The sequence below is a fragment of the Cygnus olor genome, chromosome 4 (genome assembly GCF_009769625.2).
Source record: "Cygnus olor isolate bCygOlo1 chromosome 4, bCygOlo1.pri.v2, whole genome shotgun sequence".
NCBI lineage: Eukaryota > Metazoa > Chordata > Aves > Anseriformes > Anatidae > Cygnus > Cygnus olor.
Window position 1 is genome coordinate 34,701,524 of NC_049172.1, and position 21,894 is coordinate 34,723,417.

A 21,894-nucleotide genomic window follows, 5' to 3' on the forward strand; every position below is an offset into this window, starting at 1 on the left:
AGTTTTGGCATGGGCTCAAAGGCTCAGGGGTAACAAGGGTTTAAGGAAAAGAGTAGTTGAGAACTCTGGATTACAATTACTTTGAATGTACTGGGAAGGGTTGAAGTTTGGATTTCTGAGATGGAAGGAATGAAGAGCTTCTGGTGGGAAAAAACTGCCGAGGGATGTAGGACCTAGGCTGCAGATGTCTGTAAAAATTAGAGTTATTTAAAGGCAACCACACCCCTCCTCTAAACAAAACACTAATTTGAGATTAAGGATTCACATGTAACGTTTCTTCTGATTTCCTCTATCACGCCCCCTTTTTTGTTTGGAAGTGTGCTCATTCTTATTAACAGGGTGGAACACATGAATTAAATCCCCTGTAGCCTCGATGTTAGAAGGAGGAAGATGCCGGAATGCAAGATCAGGCCTTAAGCCCCTCACACAAACTCCAGAAGGCGTTATTACAGAACAACACTGGAAGGTGTCAGAGCCTTGTATGCCACCATGCTTGCAGCAAACCAACTAGAACCTTTTGCTTTGATATCTCTTGATAAAAAGGCAGTATCATACACAGCATAGTCATGGGTGTACTAGGGATAGGTTCTTAGTACACCATTTTAACAGAAATGTATGTATAAAGATTTTGAACGTACTAAAGCAAAGCAGTACATTTTGGACTTGCAGATTAAAAATGAAAACATCTTCTGAAGGCATCCTTATCTTCAAAGGATCTCAGAAAGGGTGGAGTCAATAGTTCACTTGTGGGGAGGAGGCCTATGAGAATGGAATTCTGAGAGCACTGAAACAACCTATGCTGAAATAACTGGGAAAGTAATACTCAACATCAAATCTTCCCACACATTTATTCGTATTAAAATTCAGATTTAATTTTGAATGCTTTGTGATCCTCTCATATTTCATTTTACCAAATATCAGATTTTACATTTAATTACTAAATGGAATATTCCTAGGAATATTCACACAAATACTCAGATATTTGTACCAGGTGAACTTTGGAAATATACCAATCAATTGGAAGTTTACTAACTGGAACTTTTACAATCGATTCAATCAGCTGCACAAGGTGCAGGGTACTATCTCATCATCCTTGACTGCAGGATGTTCTTAAACAAGAGACTATAGACTGCACATTTCTCAAGTAAGACATATAAAATTTGTGTTGCGTTACCTGTGTAACTATCTAATGACAACAAGTGGGTTAGAAATCGTGCATCTAGTGCTTTCCTTTCTTGCATTTTTTTACACCTGTTTCTCTTCAAGTTATGTCTGCTTTGTACAGAAGGTCAGTGTGCACAGCAGCAAGGATTTGGATTCTATATATATTTTATTTGCATTTTTTTTTTCTGTTAACATTTCAAATAACCATCAGACGCAGAATTACTGGCTGAAAAATGTTATGAATGGTTTCACCTAAAGGATAGGAAGCTCACTAATTAGATCAGAATTTCCTGAATACATATTAGCCTGCAATTACTTTGTCTCTACTCACTGCTATAAGAGTGATTTGAAAAATAGTGGTAGTAAAATTTTTCAAGTGGGTGTTCTGTGAATTATGTAATATATAGGATCTTTGTCTAGCCACAAACCTCCCATAATTAGGAATGGGAAATACTGCAGGGTTTATTTCCCTCACACTTAAAAAATATAGGATGTCTGCCAGGGAACTGAAATAATATAGATGCATCACACATTACATTTAATTCCTCAGCCTAAAATCTGTGTGTGCATGTTTTATCTTTTCATTTTCCGTTTCTGTTTCTGTTTGTTTTCTTTTTCTCTCCAACCTTTTCCAAAACATTCAGTTCTTTTCCAGATCATTTCCCTTTCCCTATTTAGTGCTGTGGCTCCCTGTTCCCCCCTATTTTTATTTTTTTTTTCCCACTTTCTATTGCTCATGCATGTGCTTTCAACTTTAGTATATTGTACCCTTCAATTGCTCTCTCCCCTGTGTTTTCTGCTCTTCCCTTTTCTCTCATTCTTAGCTATTTATTCCAACTTTCTTGTTATGGACCCTGCAGTCCCTCTTACTACTTGTATTTAAGTATGCACAGTATTTGAGGACAAGGGATCATTACATCATAAAGTATACATACATAAAATTATATACTACCCTCCTATCTAGTTATAACTGGTTCAAAGCATGTCTACCAGAAGGACATCTTGTATTGATCTGAGAACATAAAAAGCAGCACACCTTCACCTTTCTGTGGTGATGTCTCGTTGTAGTTAATTACCCTCATTGTTAAACACGTGTACCTTATTTTCAGTCAGAATCTGGCTGCAACTTTGGTCAATGGGCTAATACTATATTTTCTTTGCAAAACTAAGACCTAAAGGATATCTGATACATCATCTGTGTTTCAGTACTTGGATGTAATATTTAAGTGGCTTCTTCGACATCATTTTTGAAAAGCAACTAGCTGAGATCTGAAAGGTCACTGAATCATTTCTGATGCTTTTCTACACCCTCTCAGTGATTTCATCATTCTTTGGTAAGGAATAATTCCAGAACTCTAATTAGCCTTTCAGTATTGGTCACATTAATGCTGTAAGCTTGTGGTTTTTGCTGTGGCCTAGATTAGTTTTTGGAACAATTTAGATGGACTTTACCATAGTGGCATCTAATCACAATTAAAAAAGAAATTGTACTGTGCGCCTTATGAAATGAAGTCAAGGAGCATATGAAAATTAAACCTTGGGTTATAGCTTGTGTGTGGACTATGAGTCACAGAATCCCAGAATGGTTGAGGTTGGGAGGGACGTCTGGAGATCACCAAGTTCAATCCCACTGCTCCAGCGGGATCACTTAGAGCACGTTGCACAGGGAACGCCGGCGCCTCCCCTATGCCTGCTGCTCTCCTCCAGAGTAGGTGGTTTTGCCTCCCTGTTCCTTTTGACTACATTGAAATTAGTTGTTCAAGTGACCCACTAGTATAAGATATTTCTGTTCTGCAAGTACCACCAGCCCTTTATAAAAGGGAAAGATGATACAGAAGAGATTAAATACTTGGTCAAGTACATGACAAGCAGTCACTGTCAAGGTTAGCATCAGAACAATTCCTATACTGTCACTGGTACCAGTCTATTCCTCTTTGCTATGAGAGATCAGATCACTGCAGTTCTTCATTCTAAAGACAGCTGGCAGTGTGTTGACTGCAATATAATAAATCAGTGATTGAAAGTAATTACATTAAAAATGAGAGCTATTAATAATATTAATATAATAACAGTTAATATAATAAAGCTCTTACTGCTTTGCTTTACTGCTATAATCTGGACTGTTTTATACATTTACTGGAAATTGGTCCAGATGAAAGCACCCAACCTGAAATAACTGTCCTGTGAAATTTGGTATTCAGAAGGGTCAAGAAGAGAGTGTATACCTATGAAATGAGATCGGTATCTTTGCACTTCTTAAAACCATCTCTTCATCAAAATTGTTATGTCTGAGACATAAGCAAAAGTAAAAACTCAGGAAGGAAAACGTCCTTCCTCTTAGTCACAGTCAGGGACTGTTTAGAAGAAGAGTCAGACTTTCATCATTATCATGATTCAGAGTTTAAAAATGTCTGAGGGGCATCTGAAATAAATGTGAGCTTCTTCTGAAGGGTGAATGGCTGGTTTGGTGTTTTCTTTCAGCCTCTTGAAACCCCCTCTATGTGTGAATGGGCATTGTTCCTTTGAGAATGCACGGTTAAACCTTAATATGCTGTCAGTGCAGGCCATTTTGGGCACTAGTAACGAGTGGCGTTTCACAGTAGGATGTAGTTAACACAGGGATCAGTCCCTGTAAGAAAAAACAAACATTGGGTTCTAAAGCAAGGCTGTAGTCTACAAATGAGAGCTAGGGAGTCAACAGTTATCGAAGCTTTGGAGCTCTGTATTCATTGTACCGATTGCCTCCATCTATTTCTGCCTTGCGGAATGCAATCCCATATATATGCTCTCTAACTAACTATAAATGAGATCATTTTCAGGAGCATTTTTTAAGGAAAAAATAGCTAGCCTGAAGACCAGAAATAGTCCAGCTGTGACAGCACACAAGTTTTTGTGAAAAATGTACTAATTTTTCATATTAAAAAATATCCATTAGCTGATGTAGGATTCTTTACTAATATGACTATGCCTGTCACTCCTGTGCCTGACCTAATTTGTCTAAGGTGTTGTCAGATCCTGATTTAATGATAATTTAACTTAGATTCAATATGTGTTAGCCAATATCACAGTCTGGCTGTATGTATCTGTTTTCTAACACACATTCTCTGCAGTCATTTACTACAGTAGCACCAAGTGATAAAGACTGTGTCCTTGACAAAGCATGTAGTTTGGAGGAGGAAATTAAGTAGTCTGAGTATGATCCCATACAAGGTTTTATACTCAAGTGGAAATGGCATTTGGTTAAAGATTAGCAAACTAGTGCTCATAAACAAACAACAACGACAACAAAATAATCACAAAAACAAAGAAAAACAAACATGCATATATAAAAAGATAGCTTCAGCTGAGTTACTTCCAATTTATGAAAACATATGTAACATATGTTCACTAAATCTAGTGAAAACTCATTGGTGAGAACTTAGCGAACAATCTGTAAGTTTCGTATGTGTTTGATCTAGGATTTATTCCTTAGAGTAGTCCATGGGATTGTGTTTTATGTTGGACAGATACAGTCTGAGAATTAGAATTCTTTTTATAGTCACAGACTCATAAAAGAAAAGAGCACTTGTGTTTGTTTGTTTGTTTGTTTGTTTTTAATGAGCTAATGAGTTCAGCTAATGAGTTACCAATATAGGTTCCAATTAGGAACTGTATTTCAGGTATAGATACATCTCAGTTACTCATCCATTGCAAACCTTGTACATCAACTTTTCATATAAAACCAAACCAAGATTATTTTAAAAGTTTCATTTATATTTGCATCACTATATTAATATGCGTAATGCATTCTATTTATCAATGTTTTCTGTATCAGAATTGCTGAAATCTTAGACTAGAACATGAACAAGTATATTCAAGACCAAGAAAAATAAACAGCCTTTAAGTGAATTATCCGTCTGCTTTTGACTAATATGTATGAAGAAAAAAAAAGCATTAAAGAATAATGTTGAAAAGCATCTTAGCTGTTGTCCTACCATAATGTTTATATATCTTCTTGAGCACTTTTAGCAGAGGCATTAATTTTCAAACTATCAACATCAAACTATCAAAGCAGGTTTCCAGCATGTTTTTCAATAAAATTCAATTAGCTGTATAAGTTATCAAAATAAATACTGTAATTATAGTCCATAGGCAATTATTAAAAATAAAAAATATTATTATTATTTTTATATAATTATATAATTATAATTAATTATTATTATTATTATTATTATTTTTATATAAAAATTATTTTTAAGACTAAAGATTATGATCCTGTTCAAATACAAAGCAAACCTTATGTCACATGAAAGAAAAAAATAAATACTGACTCAAATCCCAATAACATTTAGTCTGGTAAGAGAAATTGAGATAATGCTTTAATAAAGCTTTTAAATACCTTTAAAAAGCTATGAAATTAATTCACTAGACATGAGGTCTAGTAGCTTCATGTTATACTTTGAGCTACAGATGTGGTACTTTGTTATAGCCAGGGTATCAAAAAGCAGAATGTAGGTTACATCTGTACTGTAGTCTGTCTGCTAAGAAGACCATACTGAGTACTCCCAGTTTTAGGAAAACTGCAAGGGGAAGAACAGTGTCAATCAAAAGAGTAGAATATACTGTACCTGTCCACACTAAGGGCACAGAGATTAAGGACTGTGATTCCCACTGATGCCTTCTGTATAAAGGGGAGGAATTTGCAAAGAAACTGTCCAAATTCAGTATCTCCAAAAGGCCACTGCTGAGCCAGGAGCTGAAGAGAAGATACAAAACAAGCAGAATATTTAAACAATAGCTTAGCAAGTATGTAACAATCGTAATTCTTTCTTGTCTTAGACACAATCAGTGTAACCTCAAAATTTCCATACTTCAAACATATCCTTAATATTGGCTTCAACCACTAATACCAAGCAGTGAAAATCTAGCTCAGCCCTGTCATAAATGGTTGCGATTACTATGGCCCAGAACCAAGGATTCAAAGCATAATTCATAGTTCATAATGAAATACCTCAGAGCCAAATTCCCGTGCTTGCATGCAAGTAGATTCTTGTCATTGTAAATGTACTGCCATGTAACTCATGTCAGTAGACACTGCCAGATTGTTAAGTGTGTGGAGAAAATAGTGTACACACATAATTTGTTCCATATTATGTTGAAAAGGACTAGCTTCATACATGTGGGCTGTACTACCACGCAACAGAAAGGCATCCATTTGGAAAGATGTGAATGAGCGGATGGGGTTTAGATCAGTATTTCCAAGGAAGCATTAACAAAACAAATATGAAAACATTGATTCCTGTGAATAATTGTGAAAAATTAGTATGTAAACAGTAATCTTTCTAGGTGTAACTGTTAATGTGTTGAACAAAATACAGGATACGAAATGACTTAGGGCAGTTAAAATGGCAGATTATATTCAATGTAAGTAAATGTAATTGGAAAAAAATATTAAGTCCATACACACTGAGCTCTAACTTGGCTAATTCCATTCAGGAAAGGGATCTTACAGTCACCGTGAAGAGTTCTTTTGAAAATTGAAGTATCCTTCCCCTTTTGGTGAGGGGGTCACTCTTGCTCTACCTTTTTTTAATCTTCTCCTCTAAGTCTGTGCTGTTGAGCCTTTGTCAGGGGTAGGATACCGAATAAGAGGTACGACAAGCAATTTGTGTGACATAGCCCAGCAGTTATTACGCTATTACCAACTTTTATTAAAGTGGTGATGTAATAGAAAGCATTAGATTTAAAATGAAAATACCAATTCTTGAGATAGGCGTGTAACTTAGTCAACATCTTGGAGGATGTTGTATCCCATAGATAGGCAGGGATCCGATTTTTCAAGGCAATACACAGTAATTATAGTTTATCTTATTGGATGATTAACTCGTTATTAGTGGTGTGCATTCATCTTCTGATTTATATGAAGTGTTACTGAACAAAGGGTGGAACACAGAATATTTTGATGGTACCCTTTCAGTTTATAGATGTTTTTGTTTGCTTTAGAGGACAATAGCAAATGATACACTATTGAGTAGCAATTAGAAGCCAAACCCAAGCTTCTGAAAGCTTCTGAAACCTAATTCTGCTGAAATTTTGAAGATATTTAGATCCAGACCTGGGAAGGTTTATATAGAACTTTTTTCAGTGTTATAGAACTAAAATAGATTGTAACATCACAGCAGTTTTATTTTCCAGTGTAAGAGGTAGTGATAAACTGGTGGGAAGGCTATCATTTCCAATAAATACAGTATGTGCGATGTGCCAGATTCTAGCTGTCCCTGGGCAAAAGCATCAAATGGAAAACAGAGAGCAAGGAATCACACTTATCTACACAAATGTGCAGGGAGTGATCCCATTGCTTTCTTAATGCAAAAATTAGTTGGGCTCTTTCAAAAACAAAGAACAAAACCTGTGAATCTCATATTTTGTAACCTTTTTGCAATTAAAACTGGGCAAAGATTATACTGTTCAGAATATAATTAAATCAATAGGAATTTTGATTGTAGGTTACAGAGTTCACTTTCTTGCAGATCTGTTCTCAGGCCATTTTCATACTTGGGCAGACTTCATTTCTTTCCTTACAATCAGTTTGCATTTTGAAAGTTATCTTTGCAGACAGAAGGACTAGGAAATTTTTTCAGTAGAATCTTAGTGTCTGGAACGTGGTTGTCTAGTAAAAGTGGGTGGATTCTGTCTGCAGAATTAGAAAAAACAACAACTTTTGGTCCTAGCTCAGGACTGTAGTATTCAAAATAATCATTTTATTACTATTTAAATTATTCTTAAATTGAAATATAAGAATAATCACAACCTTTGATAATATAAACGTTACTGTTAAAGTTCACATATGTCTTTATCTCACTGAAGGTAGGAATTACCTTTCTGCTTTTTCACAGCATGACATTTTCAGAGCATTCGGATGCAGAGTGCAGGATGTTTATTGCTGAAGCAAGCTATTTAATACTCATTGAAAGCTAGGTTTCTAGGAATTGAACTTCTCTTTAGAGTCAGTCCTCATCTGCATTTTCACGTCTCTTGTTTATACCCATTCACCACAATGCCAAAGTACATGTGCTTTTTTATTTTCCTTTTTTTTTTTTTTCCCCAAATACTACCTTAAAAATCCTGGAAGCTGCTACCTACAACATGCTGTATAAGTTTCTCCAGGACCATATTCATATTGTTATTTGATCACCTGTATTTCAGGACAGATTTTAGCAATTCATAACTTTCAGTCAACTATGAACCAATCTTACGTGTATGACTGCTAGTTAAATAGGAGAGGCTTTATCCACTAGGCATTACATTTTTACTTGATTATTTTTTCTCTTTAGTTGAATACTAAAATGAGATTTCTAAAAATAAGCCATAGGATCAATCCAAATCTGTCTACTCGCTATTTGAGAGTGATACAATATAAATGTTCCATTTGCTCTTGTTCTGTTGCTGTTTCTTGCTGTATGTTTTCTAGCATACTGAGAATTCTTTCCTTCTTCAAGAAGAACCAAGAAACTTATTTACCGTCAAGACCCCAGCAGACAGAATGCAAGCATCTTTGCAATGGTATTCTAGTTTAGGACAATCATATTTAATGTAAGCAAATCCCTCTTGTGCCAGAGGCTAGTTAGTGGATCACTAGAATTGGTGATTTAACTATTGTCAGTAGCTTCAGTAATAAAGGTAATGAAATTATGCCTGCAAGCCGTTGGATAATTCCTTTGATTTTATCTATATAAACTGAATGAAATACATTGAAAGCTCCAGCAAAATTATTTTCTGGATAGATTTGCAATATTATAACAAATGTTTCAGGGCATATTTTTGCCTTTTGCCAAGAGCTCTTGTGTGAGGCTTTATTTTATGTCAGGGGCTACAGAAAAGCTCTTGGAGAAAGAAAGGCCTGTCTGAATCCAAGGGGGTTCTCCAACCCATTCTTGTCATGTGGAATTTCAGTTTCAGATTCTCAATGGTCAGTAATCATATGGTGTCTGGGTTTGGGTACAATCAGAATAGTTTTCAGGCACCACTGGGTGAAGGCTAAATTAGAAGCGGCACTGCCAAAGGAAAGAGGCCTCAGCAGACTTTTACCAATTGCCTGTGCCAAGCAGAGCCCCAAAACTGATTTATCATTACAAATCACACTCTAAGAGGCAAGAGAAAGACAGCCACCTCTTCACTTGTGTGCACTGACCGTGACGGTAGCATATACTCAGCAATAGAAATGAACAAGCACTTTGTACTGACTGTGAAACTCTTACTACAAAGCAAATATTAGCTTCAGAAAGAAAAGTGTTGTACTTGAAAAAGGTTCACTTAGTCATTACTTCTCACAGGGAAGCTTTACCACAGTTCCAGCATGTACACATCTTCCCCGCACCCCAGGAAGCTCTCCTTTTTTAAGATGAAAAGTATTTTATTCCTTTTGTTTCTTACACTTTTCCACTAATTGAAGTACCATCAGTACCAAATCATCAGACATTCTTTTCAAGTTGATATTAATCAAAATCACTAGGATCAGGATTAAGTTATTTGATTTTTAAGATTAACTTTGCAAACATTTCCATGGGTATACTCCATTATCATTCCACATCAGCTATGCATTCATTACTTCCCTTTGGATCAGGTGCCAGTTTTTCTTCAGGAGATATTTTTAGTCAGCAAATCTTACCCCGTCTGTGGTTTTACTAATTTTACATCAAAACAAGTCCGTTGCCCTCTGTTCTACCCTAGCAGGATACAGAAACTTCAGAGGGAAATATCACATTCATTTTGTATAAAAAAGTGGGCACAGAAGTTCAATTGAATTAGTCCTGATTTACTTAGGCACAAAATAAGAACTGGGACTACTGTCTGTGCTCTTCGAGTGCGTTTGCATGCTTTTAATATCCAGACAAAATGGGGATAAAATCCTAGCAGATTACATTTTCTCTCAAGCCACAGGGATAAGAGGAATCAGGCTGATTATCCTAACTTGTATCCTAGTTCTCCATGACTTGGTCAAATGGATTCTGCTTTTGCAACCCCACTCTCAAAATCTCTGAGGTTTCAAAATAAGACGTGGCAAAGGAAATACACTTTTTCCCATGTGTAGTTGCAAATGTGTATTTCATAAGGTTCAGCTGTGGTGCAATTCGTGAGCAAGAAGAGTGTAGTCAACAGCATATTCTCACACTGAAATCAGAACCCAAAATTTCAAGGTTCTACTGTCAGTCTTGAAAAACCTCAGTAAGTGACTAGAAAGCTACAGCTTCCTTGAGCATCCCCTGGTCTCTTCTCCTTTATATGGCCTCTCTGCCCTGACTCTGCAGCTTGAAACAAACAAGACAGCAGCGCTGAGAACATTCCTTTGCAATGATTTTTAAATGTCACTCAGTTGATTTTATTCTACTGCTGCTGCTATTTTCTAACCCCCATTAGTATTCTAGCTGATGTACAAAACACAGATAAAGTCCCACTGTGCATCTCAAGCAATTTATATGTAGTCTAAAAAAGAGAATGTTATAATCTAACCACACGAGCATTCACCAGTACATGCTCATATGCATCCACAGTGTTTATCTATTTCTAGGCTGATACTGTGTGTTTACAGGCAGATGATGACCCTGGAGTTCAGCCCAAAATAGATGGACTGGGTTGGGTGCTGGATAGGAAATGTCTCTGGGCTGCTCTCTAAAAAACTGCTTTGGTTCAACAACTACTTGTTAGGAGGTCGTCTATCTCTGCCACATGGCACTGAGGATGAAAGCAAAGGTTTTATTATACCTGCCTCTTCCTGCTCTTATCTCATGCTAGTGCTCTAGAGTCTTCCTCTTCTTCCTCTATCTGCTTGGAACCATTGCTGTGCTGGCACACAAGCTCTGCTTCACAGAAACTTAACAGTGTTTCATATAGGTAGTACTTGCCCCCATGCAGGATACATCCCTGAATTTCATGGCCTTTAGGTGTTCAGTGATTCTGATAGCACTACTCTGGCAGTCAGGGTTTCAGCTCTGTCTTCAGCGGGACAAACAGAAATACCTTCTTTTTTCTCTAAATTCTGTTCATCCTGTGCAGTGATGGAGACCAAACCAGCAGATTTCTGGTTGTTTATATAACTTCTAGTTGTATAAGTTATCATTGCCTGCTAACCGTGGAGTAGGAGTTACAAAATCACTGGGTGATTTTGTTGCCTTGCAACATAGCACAGAATGAAAGACAAGAGAAATTACTCTTTGTCAGATCACATGGGGTTTTGTTTTTTCAGGCAAGCTTCCTGTAGGAGATGTTGAGCTTTGTAAGTGCAGCTGTGTCTTAAATTATCGTCTACATTTATGTAGGCCCTTGCAAAGTACATCTGCTTCAAGGCATGGGCCAAATATGGTACCCCCTGTTTTGATTGGAATTCAGGTGGAATCTGACTGAACACAAAAGTGTCCAAGGTCTGTGCCACTGACTTGACTGCGTTAAGTGACAAAAGACGGTAATTGTGACTGAAGCGTTCCTCCTGTTTCCAGTCTGTGAGACCAGTTAGAAAGAGGGGTGGTTTCAGTCTCCCGTTTGTCGTATTTTAATTGTGGTATTTTGATTCAGTGACTCAACCAGGATCATTCTGTCCCCATGAAACCTCACAGTACAAGAATTCACTCCATACTTTCAAGTGTTTCTCGTCTTCCCGCAACCCCTATGTCCTAAAGAGAACTGAATTGCAGGACAATACTCATGCATTTCTTTCTTGGGACCGACAGACTGTTGCTCACCCCACATGCATGACTCAGCTCTGCTCTACCACTTTGCTGGCACAGAGAGCTGCAAGGGTGAAAGGAGAGAGAAAAGCGCCTGTCTCTAAGTATTCCTTCCCTTGCCACTAATGGAGTGAAAAGCCTCAACTTTAGGAAGGGCATTGAGTAGAAGACAGCAAACAGGGCAAGCCTCTGTAAAGCGGGGCACAAGACCAACACTGAATATATCAAGGTGACTCAATAGTTCAGATTTCTGCTGACTTTGGTATCACTTAGTAGTTTGCTTATACTTAGGATCATGATACTCTTCACATCTCTTCAGCTGTTCTTTGCAGGAAATATATCCCTAATTTTGCTACAGCCAGCAGCTGCCCTCGTTTCACTTTCTGGGTGGATAGAAGTCTGTCTGTTTATTTTCTGGAAGGAAGAAAGGTTATGTGGGGATGCAGAAGTACCATCAAAAACATTTTTTCCTCCGAATTGCCCTATCACTGCTTTTTTCGCTCATCTTTTCCTGCTGAGTAAAATGGGCAGTCATTTTCTTCCACTTAGACAGCTAGGGAAAGGATTGTAGAGTTTTTACGCAAGAGAAAATATATTATACTTTAAGAGATCCTGAAAGGTAAGGAAACAAATGCCCTGGTTTTGAAGCAGAATGTTCTGTCTCAACTAACAGGTAAAAACGATAAATCCTAAGATTTACATTCTCTTTAAAATGTTTATACTTATTACAAAAATCTGCTTAGCAGCCAAGCATTCCTGACATCTCCCCGTGGTATTTTTGCTGTTTACAAAGTAGGATTAGTTTTTTGGGTTTTTTTTCTTCTTCTGTGGTGATGGGTAACTTCCCATCCATTTAGGTAGACTATTTTTCAAGCTGTGCAGCTCTTCTTCAAGCAAATGTGCTGAAAGGTGTGTTTATGTGCACAGTGATTTGCTGAAAAGAACTTTTCCAATTCCTGGACAAAATATTACTTTTCTTATTTTTCAACCTGTGTTGTCTTCTGTGTGTTGCTAAAGGAGGGTGACGGTATTGCTATGAAATTACAGCAGAAGTGGTAAACCCTGGATATGCACAGTCAAAATGATTCTTTATTATCTGTAGAATTCAGCTGATTGAAAAATGACCAAAGTGAGCATACTAAAATATTGTTAAATTTACAGTCTCTAGGTACTGTACAGTATTACAGATCCACAGAGCAGCAAGACAGGCACAAGATGTGAAATTGAAGAAGAGGGAGGAGCTGCCTGTGCATTGAAAGGAATATATATTTTCCCAGTCTCCGGGTTGTCCATTTACATATTGGACAGCCATTACTTAATTACAGAGTGGATCTTGAATGGAGACCTAGAACGTAAACCCTTCCTTACCTCCTACCTTGGAGTGCATGATAGACACATTCTGCTAGGAAGCTGCAGTCTGCAAATGGAGAGAACAGATTCCTCGTATACTTACACTTGTCCCTTTCCTCTTCCATTTTGGGTGATTTGTGCCTCCAGGACAAATCAACGCCTTTACTACCTCTAGATTTCTTTAATGTGTGATTGCTACATGGGGACATACACCTAAACCATAGTTCATGTTCTGAGTAAGTAATATCGATTTCTGCATCACACTGGGCTACCGATACATGTCTTCATGGAATCACTGCCAAGAATTCAGCAAAAGCTGGAATGCAATTAGGTTGGTGGCCTCAGAGTTTCCTACTAGTGTTTATACTTAATTGAAGGATACACACTGCACATGGGACGAATTTTGTTTGTAAAGGTGGGTTTCTCTTCTAAGTAGACTTAACTTCATGTGTGCTGTGGGCTTGGCCTTATATTCCTTTGGCACAAAACTATAACTACTGTGGGTGCCACTTGCTCAATTAGTCTACATGATCATTCTCGATATGTTTATCAACCTTGTTTATATATATATATATTATTAATTCTGACAGTGAAGGCAATCAGATACATGAAATTGTGATCTAGAAGAGATGGGTCTAAAACTTAAGCATTTGCTCTGGTGTTGAAAATTGTTCATGACTAGAAATGCCTCAGCTAAGTCTTCCTTTATGGAAGAGCAAATGGATGAAAATGCTTTCTTACTGCCAGCTGATTTCTACATTTAGCTTTATAATGTTAAAGGTGGACTACTCAGATATAGATGCTGTTGTAACTAACGTAAACATGAACACCAAAAAAAACCACCTTAGGCCATTAAAGAAAACACCATTGTGTTGAGCTGTTTGAGCAGTGGACACTCACACCTTTTTATTCGTGGTAGATGTCTTTCACTTTATATCAGTAAAATAATTAGGGAAAAGTTTGTTAATCACATTTAAAGAAACAGGTTAAAAACTGGGCTAATTTGCTTCATCTATTTTTTTTTTTAATAATATAATGACTCAAGGAGTTAAGAATAATAAAATGTAAGGTGATATAATTAACGTCAATCCTTCCCAATCTTCCCAATAATGTCTTTAAAGCTGGACTTTGCCATTCCAAAGCTGAAAGCCTGGGCCTAGAGTGTTTCTAGCTCCACAACCTCAGGAAACTTTTTCTGTTTCAGAAACAGGAGAGCTTTTTCTCTGGCGAGCAGCTGTTCTTGCTGTTGCTCCTGCCAAGCATTAGCCAGTGATAGCAGCAGCCAGAGCTCTAGCACAGCCAACGTGACAGCAGTGCTATAGATGTGCTGCTGCTCCTGCCTCTGTATAACATTAAAAAAGTGGCTGGTTTCTTTATAGAAAGCAGTCCTCTAAAGAAGCCTTCATGAACTGGGTCCAAACTTAACCTATTTGTTACAAATGGATAATGTGGGTGGTTACAAATGGATAATGTGGGTGATGCAGCAGCTTCCAGTGATGTGCTCTGCCACCTGATTCTAGAAAAGGAGATATGAAACCTCTCTCTCCTTCAGTGCCCTAGCCCTACCTCTACAGCACCATGAAACATTAGAATTGTATTTCCTAGTCTTCTTTTCACTGAAAAGAAGTAATTCTCACTGATATGAAGGCTTCATTATTTAACATCATGAATATCTGAGATGTATATGTTTTACGTTGACGAAACTATTTGGGTCTAGGTGTTATAAATGAGATTAAAATGAAATTGTCTTAGAACGAGTTGTTCAGTCCATTAAGGCTAGATTTATAATTGGCACCCTTCCCGTAAAACTCAATTTGTTACAATTTTTAATATTGATTTGATCCTACAAGTGAATATACTAGAGGTAATTAAGCCTGATGGGACTTTAATACATTCAGAGTATCTTCAAAGAAGGCTAGTGAATATTACTAACATCTCAATCCATTTAACAAATCACTAAGGGGAATCCACCATATAATTACAGTAATTCAAGAAAGTAAGTGGGAATTTTTGAATCTACTGTACAGTGAAGAAAGGATAAAAATGTCAAACACCTGTGACCATATCTTTATCTGACATAAATTATATGATTTTTTTTTTCCCAGTGTCACATCATTGTTAATTGTGTAAACGCATAACTTAATCATGGATTCAGTCCTCCTGGGACCTTACATTTTCAATTACTATAATCTTATAACTCCCTCTTTTAAAAGATTGTGAAATGGATATGAATATCAGTAATATTAACTACTTCTGAGAGTTGTTTCAAAATAGTTAAAGCTACCTTATGTTTCAATTATACATATTTCCGATATTACACTAATTACATAGTATTGCAAGTTTTGATGTATAGGATGTGGCCATCTTAATACTATACTATTGTTTGTTTTTTTTTTAACATGCAAATGAATACTTGCTTTACTCTGATTCTGATTTTAGAGCTGTTCTATCCTCCTCAAAATGAAGATCAGATCTATAAGGTTTTGTTTGACACCATTTATTTATATATATTAATATATGACTCAAAATGAGGCTGATTCTGAAGCTAAAAGAATGTTTAAAATAAAGTTCAAAACTAAGCATATAGAATACTTAAGAAATTAAGATTTAAAATAAAAAGGAAACTTTTTTTCTTGAAAGACTGTCACTTCCACTTTCAAATGGTTACAATATTTCCAGTGGCCATCTTTCAGATTGTCACTCAACAAGGGGAGCTAAATGGTGCCACAGATTTTAGGATCCCTTGAGATATAAACAGGAATGCCATCTAACAGACTTTAAAATCAGCTTCTAATGTAAGTAGACACATTATTGAATGGTTAATATGAAAAATGTACTACAAATAGTAACTTCATTTCTTAGCAGAAGTAAAAGCATTCCATTATAAATGCTACAGATGCTTCTCTGTTTCAAAATACATGCAGCTAACAATATACAGCAAGGTGGTTGTATATGATAATTTCTAAGAAAACAATTTTTAGGTTCAAGCTGTCAAAAAGTACTAAAAGCCAATCTTTCAGTTCTGCCTTCTTGCATGTGGGAGTTGACATATGTTGATGTCAAGGGGCTGTGGTTTCATTCACAGCCTTTAATTATCAAATACTTCTCTGCAGTCCAGGAAGATATTTTGTTATAGCCTATGGTCATTTTGTTTGTAGAATGCTATTTGGGACCAGAGTTTGTCATATAAGATATAGCAGTGAACCTACGGAAGGCAAAGGATTGTCAGAAGATTAATTGGGAAAAAAAAATCAAAGTAATAAAGGGAATATAAAAAAAAAAAAAAAAAAGGCAAAATTAATTCCATATTTCCAGTCCTCTTTCAATGTGAAGAAGCAGCAGAGCTCTTGAAAGGCAAGAAAAAAATGTGTAGTGAGAATACTTGTTCTTTCCCAAACTTAGGTTGGAAAAAAACGTGGACCATTTTTTCTTGGAAGTTTCTTTTCAGAAATTCCACCAGGAATAAGAACACTACCCTAGCAAATATCCATAAAGACATTGGGATAATTTCCCTGGGAGGAAACAGTAATGCATTGTGGGAGATGTAGTCCAGGTTATGAGTCCAATTCACTAAGGATAATGAAAACATGCAGAACCCCAGTCCCATGTCCTACCAGGCATCACACAGCTATGAAAGATGCAGGGGAATGTCAAACCAGGCAAAGGCTAATGTACGCATCAACTTGATAATACAAAATATTTTACTTGTGCTATCTTCAGTTGAATATTGAATTTTCCAGATAGAATATTGAAAAGTGGAAACTAACATTTCCATTAAATCATGTGTAATTCACAGTCTTTCTCCTAGTTTCAAATTCATATTATATTAAAACCAGTTAAAGTTAAAAGATTTATCTGTAATTTATACTACTGTAAGATCAGAATCGGGTACTGCATGTTACCATAGATTATATGCCTCTGTACAAACGACATGTATGCATATACATATATTTTTAATCGGTTAATGAATTCAAGTTATTATGATCTTGTTGTGTCAACGCCTGCATTAAAATGCAGGTCAAGTTATGATGTCAATAGTTATAATATATACATACAAAATACTTATTTTCAATTCACTGTTTCTTTAATTTAAAAATCTGTTTTGAAACCAGACAACACTAATTATTATGAAGTCATGCATTAATATGCTTTGTTTTAAATATATGTAATTAAAAGTTAAGTCTCTAGAATTTTTAAGGGCCAAAATGTGAGGAATTTTGTTTTATTTTTTTTTCTACTCCTTAGTGTTTTATTTACTGTCAGCAATGCCTTAAGTTTTTTACAAAAGAAAAAAAAAAAGAAAAAGAAAAATGATAATATCCTATCAGCTATGGACTTGTGTATAATCCACAAGGATACACATAGAAGCTTACAAAATTCTTTGAAGACTTTCTAAAACAAGTTAATATCTTCAAGACAGATATATTCAAAAAGGACTCCGTTCTGTTCACTCAAACCTGTCCTGGAATTATGCAAGTTACACTGACAAACGTATATTGCATTAGAAAAAGCTATGTTTACTTTAAGTTTTTGCTTGATTAAAATGCAAAATAAAACTGAGACAGAATTGCTGAGAACCCTTTTAATGCTTTGAGAAATCCAGATGAAATTTGTTATTTCAAAAATGTTCTGTGATGTAATTAACCTTACTAACCCTGGAATAATTTTGGAAATCTGCTACTTATGAGTGTTAAATTAAAACCTTAACTCTCAGTGTAACTGACATAGTCACTCTCCACAAAGTCATAACATGAAGCTTGCTGATCACAGAGAGTATTTTCTGTAAAAACATAAAGTAAGGATAGGATATTCCAAAAATAGCAACAATCCAATGCTTTATGTCCATCAAGAAGGAGAACAGTCTATAAAAAGTCTACTCTCACAATTTGTTTTGCTAACTATAGTAGCTATAATAAATGAAAAGTTCCTTGAAATACCCAAGGCTATGCTTCGGTTAAGAGCTGGGAGCTACATCATCTTTAAAAGAAGATGTTTTTTCTTTATGGAGGTGAGACCTGAGAGCAAGGATTTGGTTGCAGAGTAAAAGTGAGATGTACTTTTTTAAGTGGACTATTCATTGACAAAATGCACTACTTAGACAAAGACATAACCAGAGAGAACTAGTGTATTTGTAAGGAAATTACAAGTAAAATGTATTGTTGTTGCATCCTACCTTGTACACAATGATAGGAATATCAATGACAATATAGATAAGGTCTCCTAGTGCCAGACTGGCTATCAGTGCATTCGGGCCATTCCTCATACACTTGTTCTGGTAAATGATCCTCAGCAGAGTTGCATTCCCAACCATTCCAACGATGAAAATAGCACAAGATACCACCGTGTTAATGTATTTAAAAGTTTCAGCAATCTTAGTCTGCTGGGAGCATTTGACAGATTGGTTGATTACCAGGGGCCGTCTGGTGGTGAGGAGCATGCTGGAGTCAATCCCTGAGAAAGTGGGAAGGTAGTTTCCCAGATCACTCCGGTTGGCAGCATCTCTGTCAGAGCTGTCACTGAGGACAAATCCCGAAACGAGCAGCAGCAAAGAAACTTTTAAACACAAGGCTTCCATCCCGAAGTCCCAAATGAGCAAATTCAGTAAGAGTTTTTTTCACTATCTCAGTGAGATACTTCTCACTTCTTCACCTGCAGAGAAAAACAATAAGGAAAAACAAACAAAAAAAGAAATAGAATCAGTAGACCCAGCAGGGTAACACATCCTGCTTCTCACTTAGGAAGAAAGCTATTTGGATGTAATTTCTACAACACATATATATAAACACATGCTTATAATCATTGTGCTACTCTGAAATCTAGATTACCCGCATCCATTAATTCTGACAAAATGCAAACACAGATGAGATCCTGCGGGATCCTTTAATTTGAGACAGAACTTGTGCATGAAAGAACACAAAGGGGTAAATGAAGTTCTGCTTTAAAATATAGTCTTGCAAGAAAAGTATACCAGCAAAGGGAGGCGTTGGAGACTGCTGTATGATATTTTAACTAAAATAAAGTATGTTCTAAAAAGTAAGGTAACACTTCATTAGTAATTACAGGTGCTACATTTGTTAATTTTTGAGTGTTTTTGACATATTGCAACAATGACGCTTTGTATTATTTTTCTCTGGCTTTATAATTACCTGGATTTTAAATGAAGACTGATAATACATATATATCAAATCAAATTTCGGACTGGATTTAAAGTCCCTGGACATTATGAGGAAGACTTACAGTCTCAGGGTAAACATTTGACCATGTATGTCAATTTATTGTAATAAAAATAAGTCTTTGGTTCCTAAATAATGTCATTGCTGCTCATGTTGCAGTCCTTATCCATGGCAAAGTTGATTATAAAAAAAAATTAAGCTCTTTTAAAGATAAAAAACTAGTTGGTTTAGTATTCTAAGTGATAACTCCTGACATTTCCAGATAGGAAAGGAGGCAGTAGCATTCCACCCGTGTCACTGGGAGTGTGCAGCTCCAGAGCTGCTGGTCGCTGCGGCAGGGGGCAGGTAGCACCTCCAGCGAAACCTCCCTGAGGTACAAGCCAAGGAGGACACTCTCAAGTCCAATTCCTAGAAGCCTCAGTCTAATTTAGGATAAAGATTTTTTACATGGCTCAAATCTGCAAAACAGGACAAAATGCTACAGCGTTGCCAAAAAAAGAGTAGAAAGTCTAGTATTTATAACTTTCTGATTTCTAGGGACTCACATGAAGCAATTGGGACGATCCCTTTAAATAAATGAATCCTAATTTCGCTCCCTATGGGGCTATTAATTCAGAGTTTATAGCAAAAAATTTACAGGAGAAAGAACGTGGCAGACAATTTACTGATAGTAGTTCTGGATGCAGCCACACTATAAATATTTACTACTTCTGTTTTGTGTCATCTGTAAAAGTGTTTGTGCCTCTATACAGCAGCAATGTGAAGTCTGAGTATTCCTGTCTGGTGTGTAGGGTGCTATCTCTCACAGACCAGTCATCCAAATTTACACTCTTCTATCTTGGTGTATCTGAGATAGTGATCTGACCAGCTGCGAGTACCTGTGCACTTGATTTTAAAGTTTAATCAGTTAGACAGCAAATCCTTCTTTCCTAAAAGCCTGATACAATGATATCTCAGGGCAGTTAGCAATAGTTAGCGTGATCTAAGTGCTTTTTGCTTTAGGATTCTAAGTCATATCAGAAATAACAGGCATGTTTCACTGCAACTCTTTTCAGGCAAGTATTAGTGCTTTTATTATTTACTATAGCTGCTGTTCCCCAATTCACAAATGGAAAAACTGAATCAGTAGTGATTTAAATGACATTTCCAAGTTTGTACTTGCCCAAGTAAATGTGATACAGCTACGGACTGAGCCGACAGCCCTCACTACAAGGACCCACAGCTTTGGTCACTATTAGTATCCTCCTTATTTAATGATTTTTTCCTGTGAAAACTTAATATACACATCTCATCTGAACATGGTGGTAGCATGGCAATGGTGCAGCCAGCATGTGAAGCTAGGAACAGCACCGCCAGCTGCCATCTCTTCCCTCTCCCAGAAGAAACTTTCCCATAAGAAGCAAAACTACCACTGTCTTTTTATGTAATGATTTCTAAGGCCGCTTTCCTACAGATTCCTGGCAAATCCTTCATTTGCCTGGGCGTATTCTCCAAGTGTCCATACGGCTACAGAGTACACAGCTACCAGGCGGCCTGCCCTAAGTGCAGGGGCTGTGGGTGCCTGCAGCATGCCCCGGTCCTCCCCGAGGCGCGGAGGGGACCCGCGGGCCGGGGGCGGCTGCTGTGGGGAAGCAGGGAACAGAACCGCGGGGACAAACCGGGGACAGCGCCTGCCCGGGTCACCGCAGAGCAGCAGGAAAGAGGAGCCAAAACGTAACCGGCGCCCGGTGTGCCCGAAAGGCAGCTGCGGAGCCCGAGCGGGGCACGGGCGCTGCTTTGGCGGCACAGGGCTGCCTGGGGCGCCTCCCGCTGCCGCCCCGGGGTGATGCCTCCCCGCTCCCCGCCGTCGGGACATCAGCCCCGACATGGACCTGGCGAGGCAGGGCAGCCTGCGGAGCTCATCGACGGGATCCACACGCTGAGCTGCGTTTCCTACCGGAGAGCTCGAGCTCTGTCCCTCTCTGCCCCCTTCCCTCGCCCACGCCGGCAGCCGGGCGGCCGCAGCAGCCGCTCGCCGTTACCTGCCCTTACCGGGTGCTGGCGGCCGGGGCCGGGGCTGGGACCGGGGCTGAGACCGGGGCCGCTGGTGCGGGGCGCCGCGCACTCACCCCAGGCGTGCCTCCGCCGCCGGCCCCGCGCTCATGCTGCGCCTGCTGCTCCCGCGGCCGCTGCCGGGAGTTGCCGCCGAGCGGCTTTTCCTGGGATGGTCTTCCCCGAGCCTCTGACTGGGTGGGATGGAAATCTCCACCTCCGCTCAATCGGTAGCGGGAGACGGAGCAGAGGAGAAGGCAGAGCGTCCTCGCTTCTCTGCCCCCTCCCCCAATTAAAACAAGCCTCCAGCCCGAGCGGAGCCCCTGCCAACGTTAAACACAAAGGCTGCCTCCCGGGCACAGGGGGAACGCTGAGCTCTTTAACTGTTTCCTCTCTGAAACGGAGCTTAACAACTTCGCTGGACTCCGTAGGGCAACAGCCTTTGGGAATCCATCCCCTACTGCAGCTGCCTCCTG

General features: G+C 38.1%; 1 protein-coding gene across 2 annotated transcripts in view; it reads right to left on the reverse strand.

Moving 5' to 3' along the window:
• Positions 1-21,630, reverse strand: part of EDNRA (endothelin receptor type A) — a 34,279-nt gene extending 12,649 nt beyond the window's left edge. The window contains exons 1-3 of one of the 2 annotated variants that reach the window (XM_040556629.1): positions 21,496-21,630; positions 18,388-18,863; positions 5,772-5,899 (exon numbers count right to left, since the gene is read on the reverse strand). In XM_040556629.1, coding sequence (XP_040412563.1) covers positions 5,772-5,899; positions 18,388-18,789 — 530 coding nt within the window. In that variant the 5' untranslated portion in view covers positions 18,790-18,863; positions 21,496-21,630. Of the gene's footprint in view, positions 1-5,771; positions 5,900-18,387; positions 18,864-21,418 lie in introns of both variants that reach the window. The other variant, XM_040556628.1, reaches the window with a different exon arrangement.
• Positions 21,631-21,894: the final 264 nt, after the last annotated feature.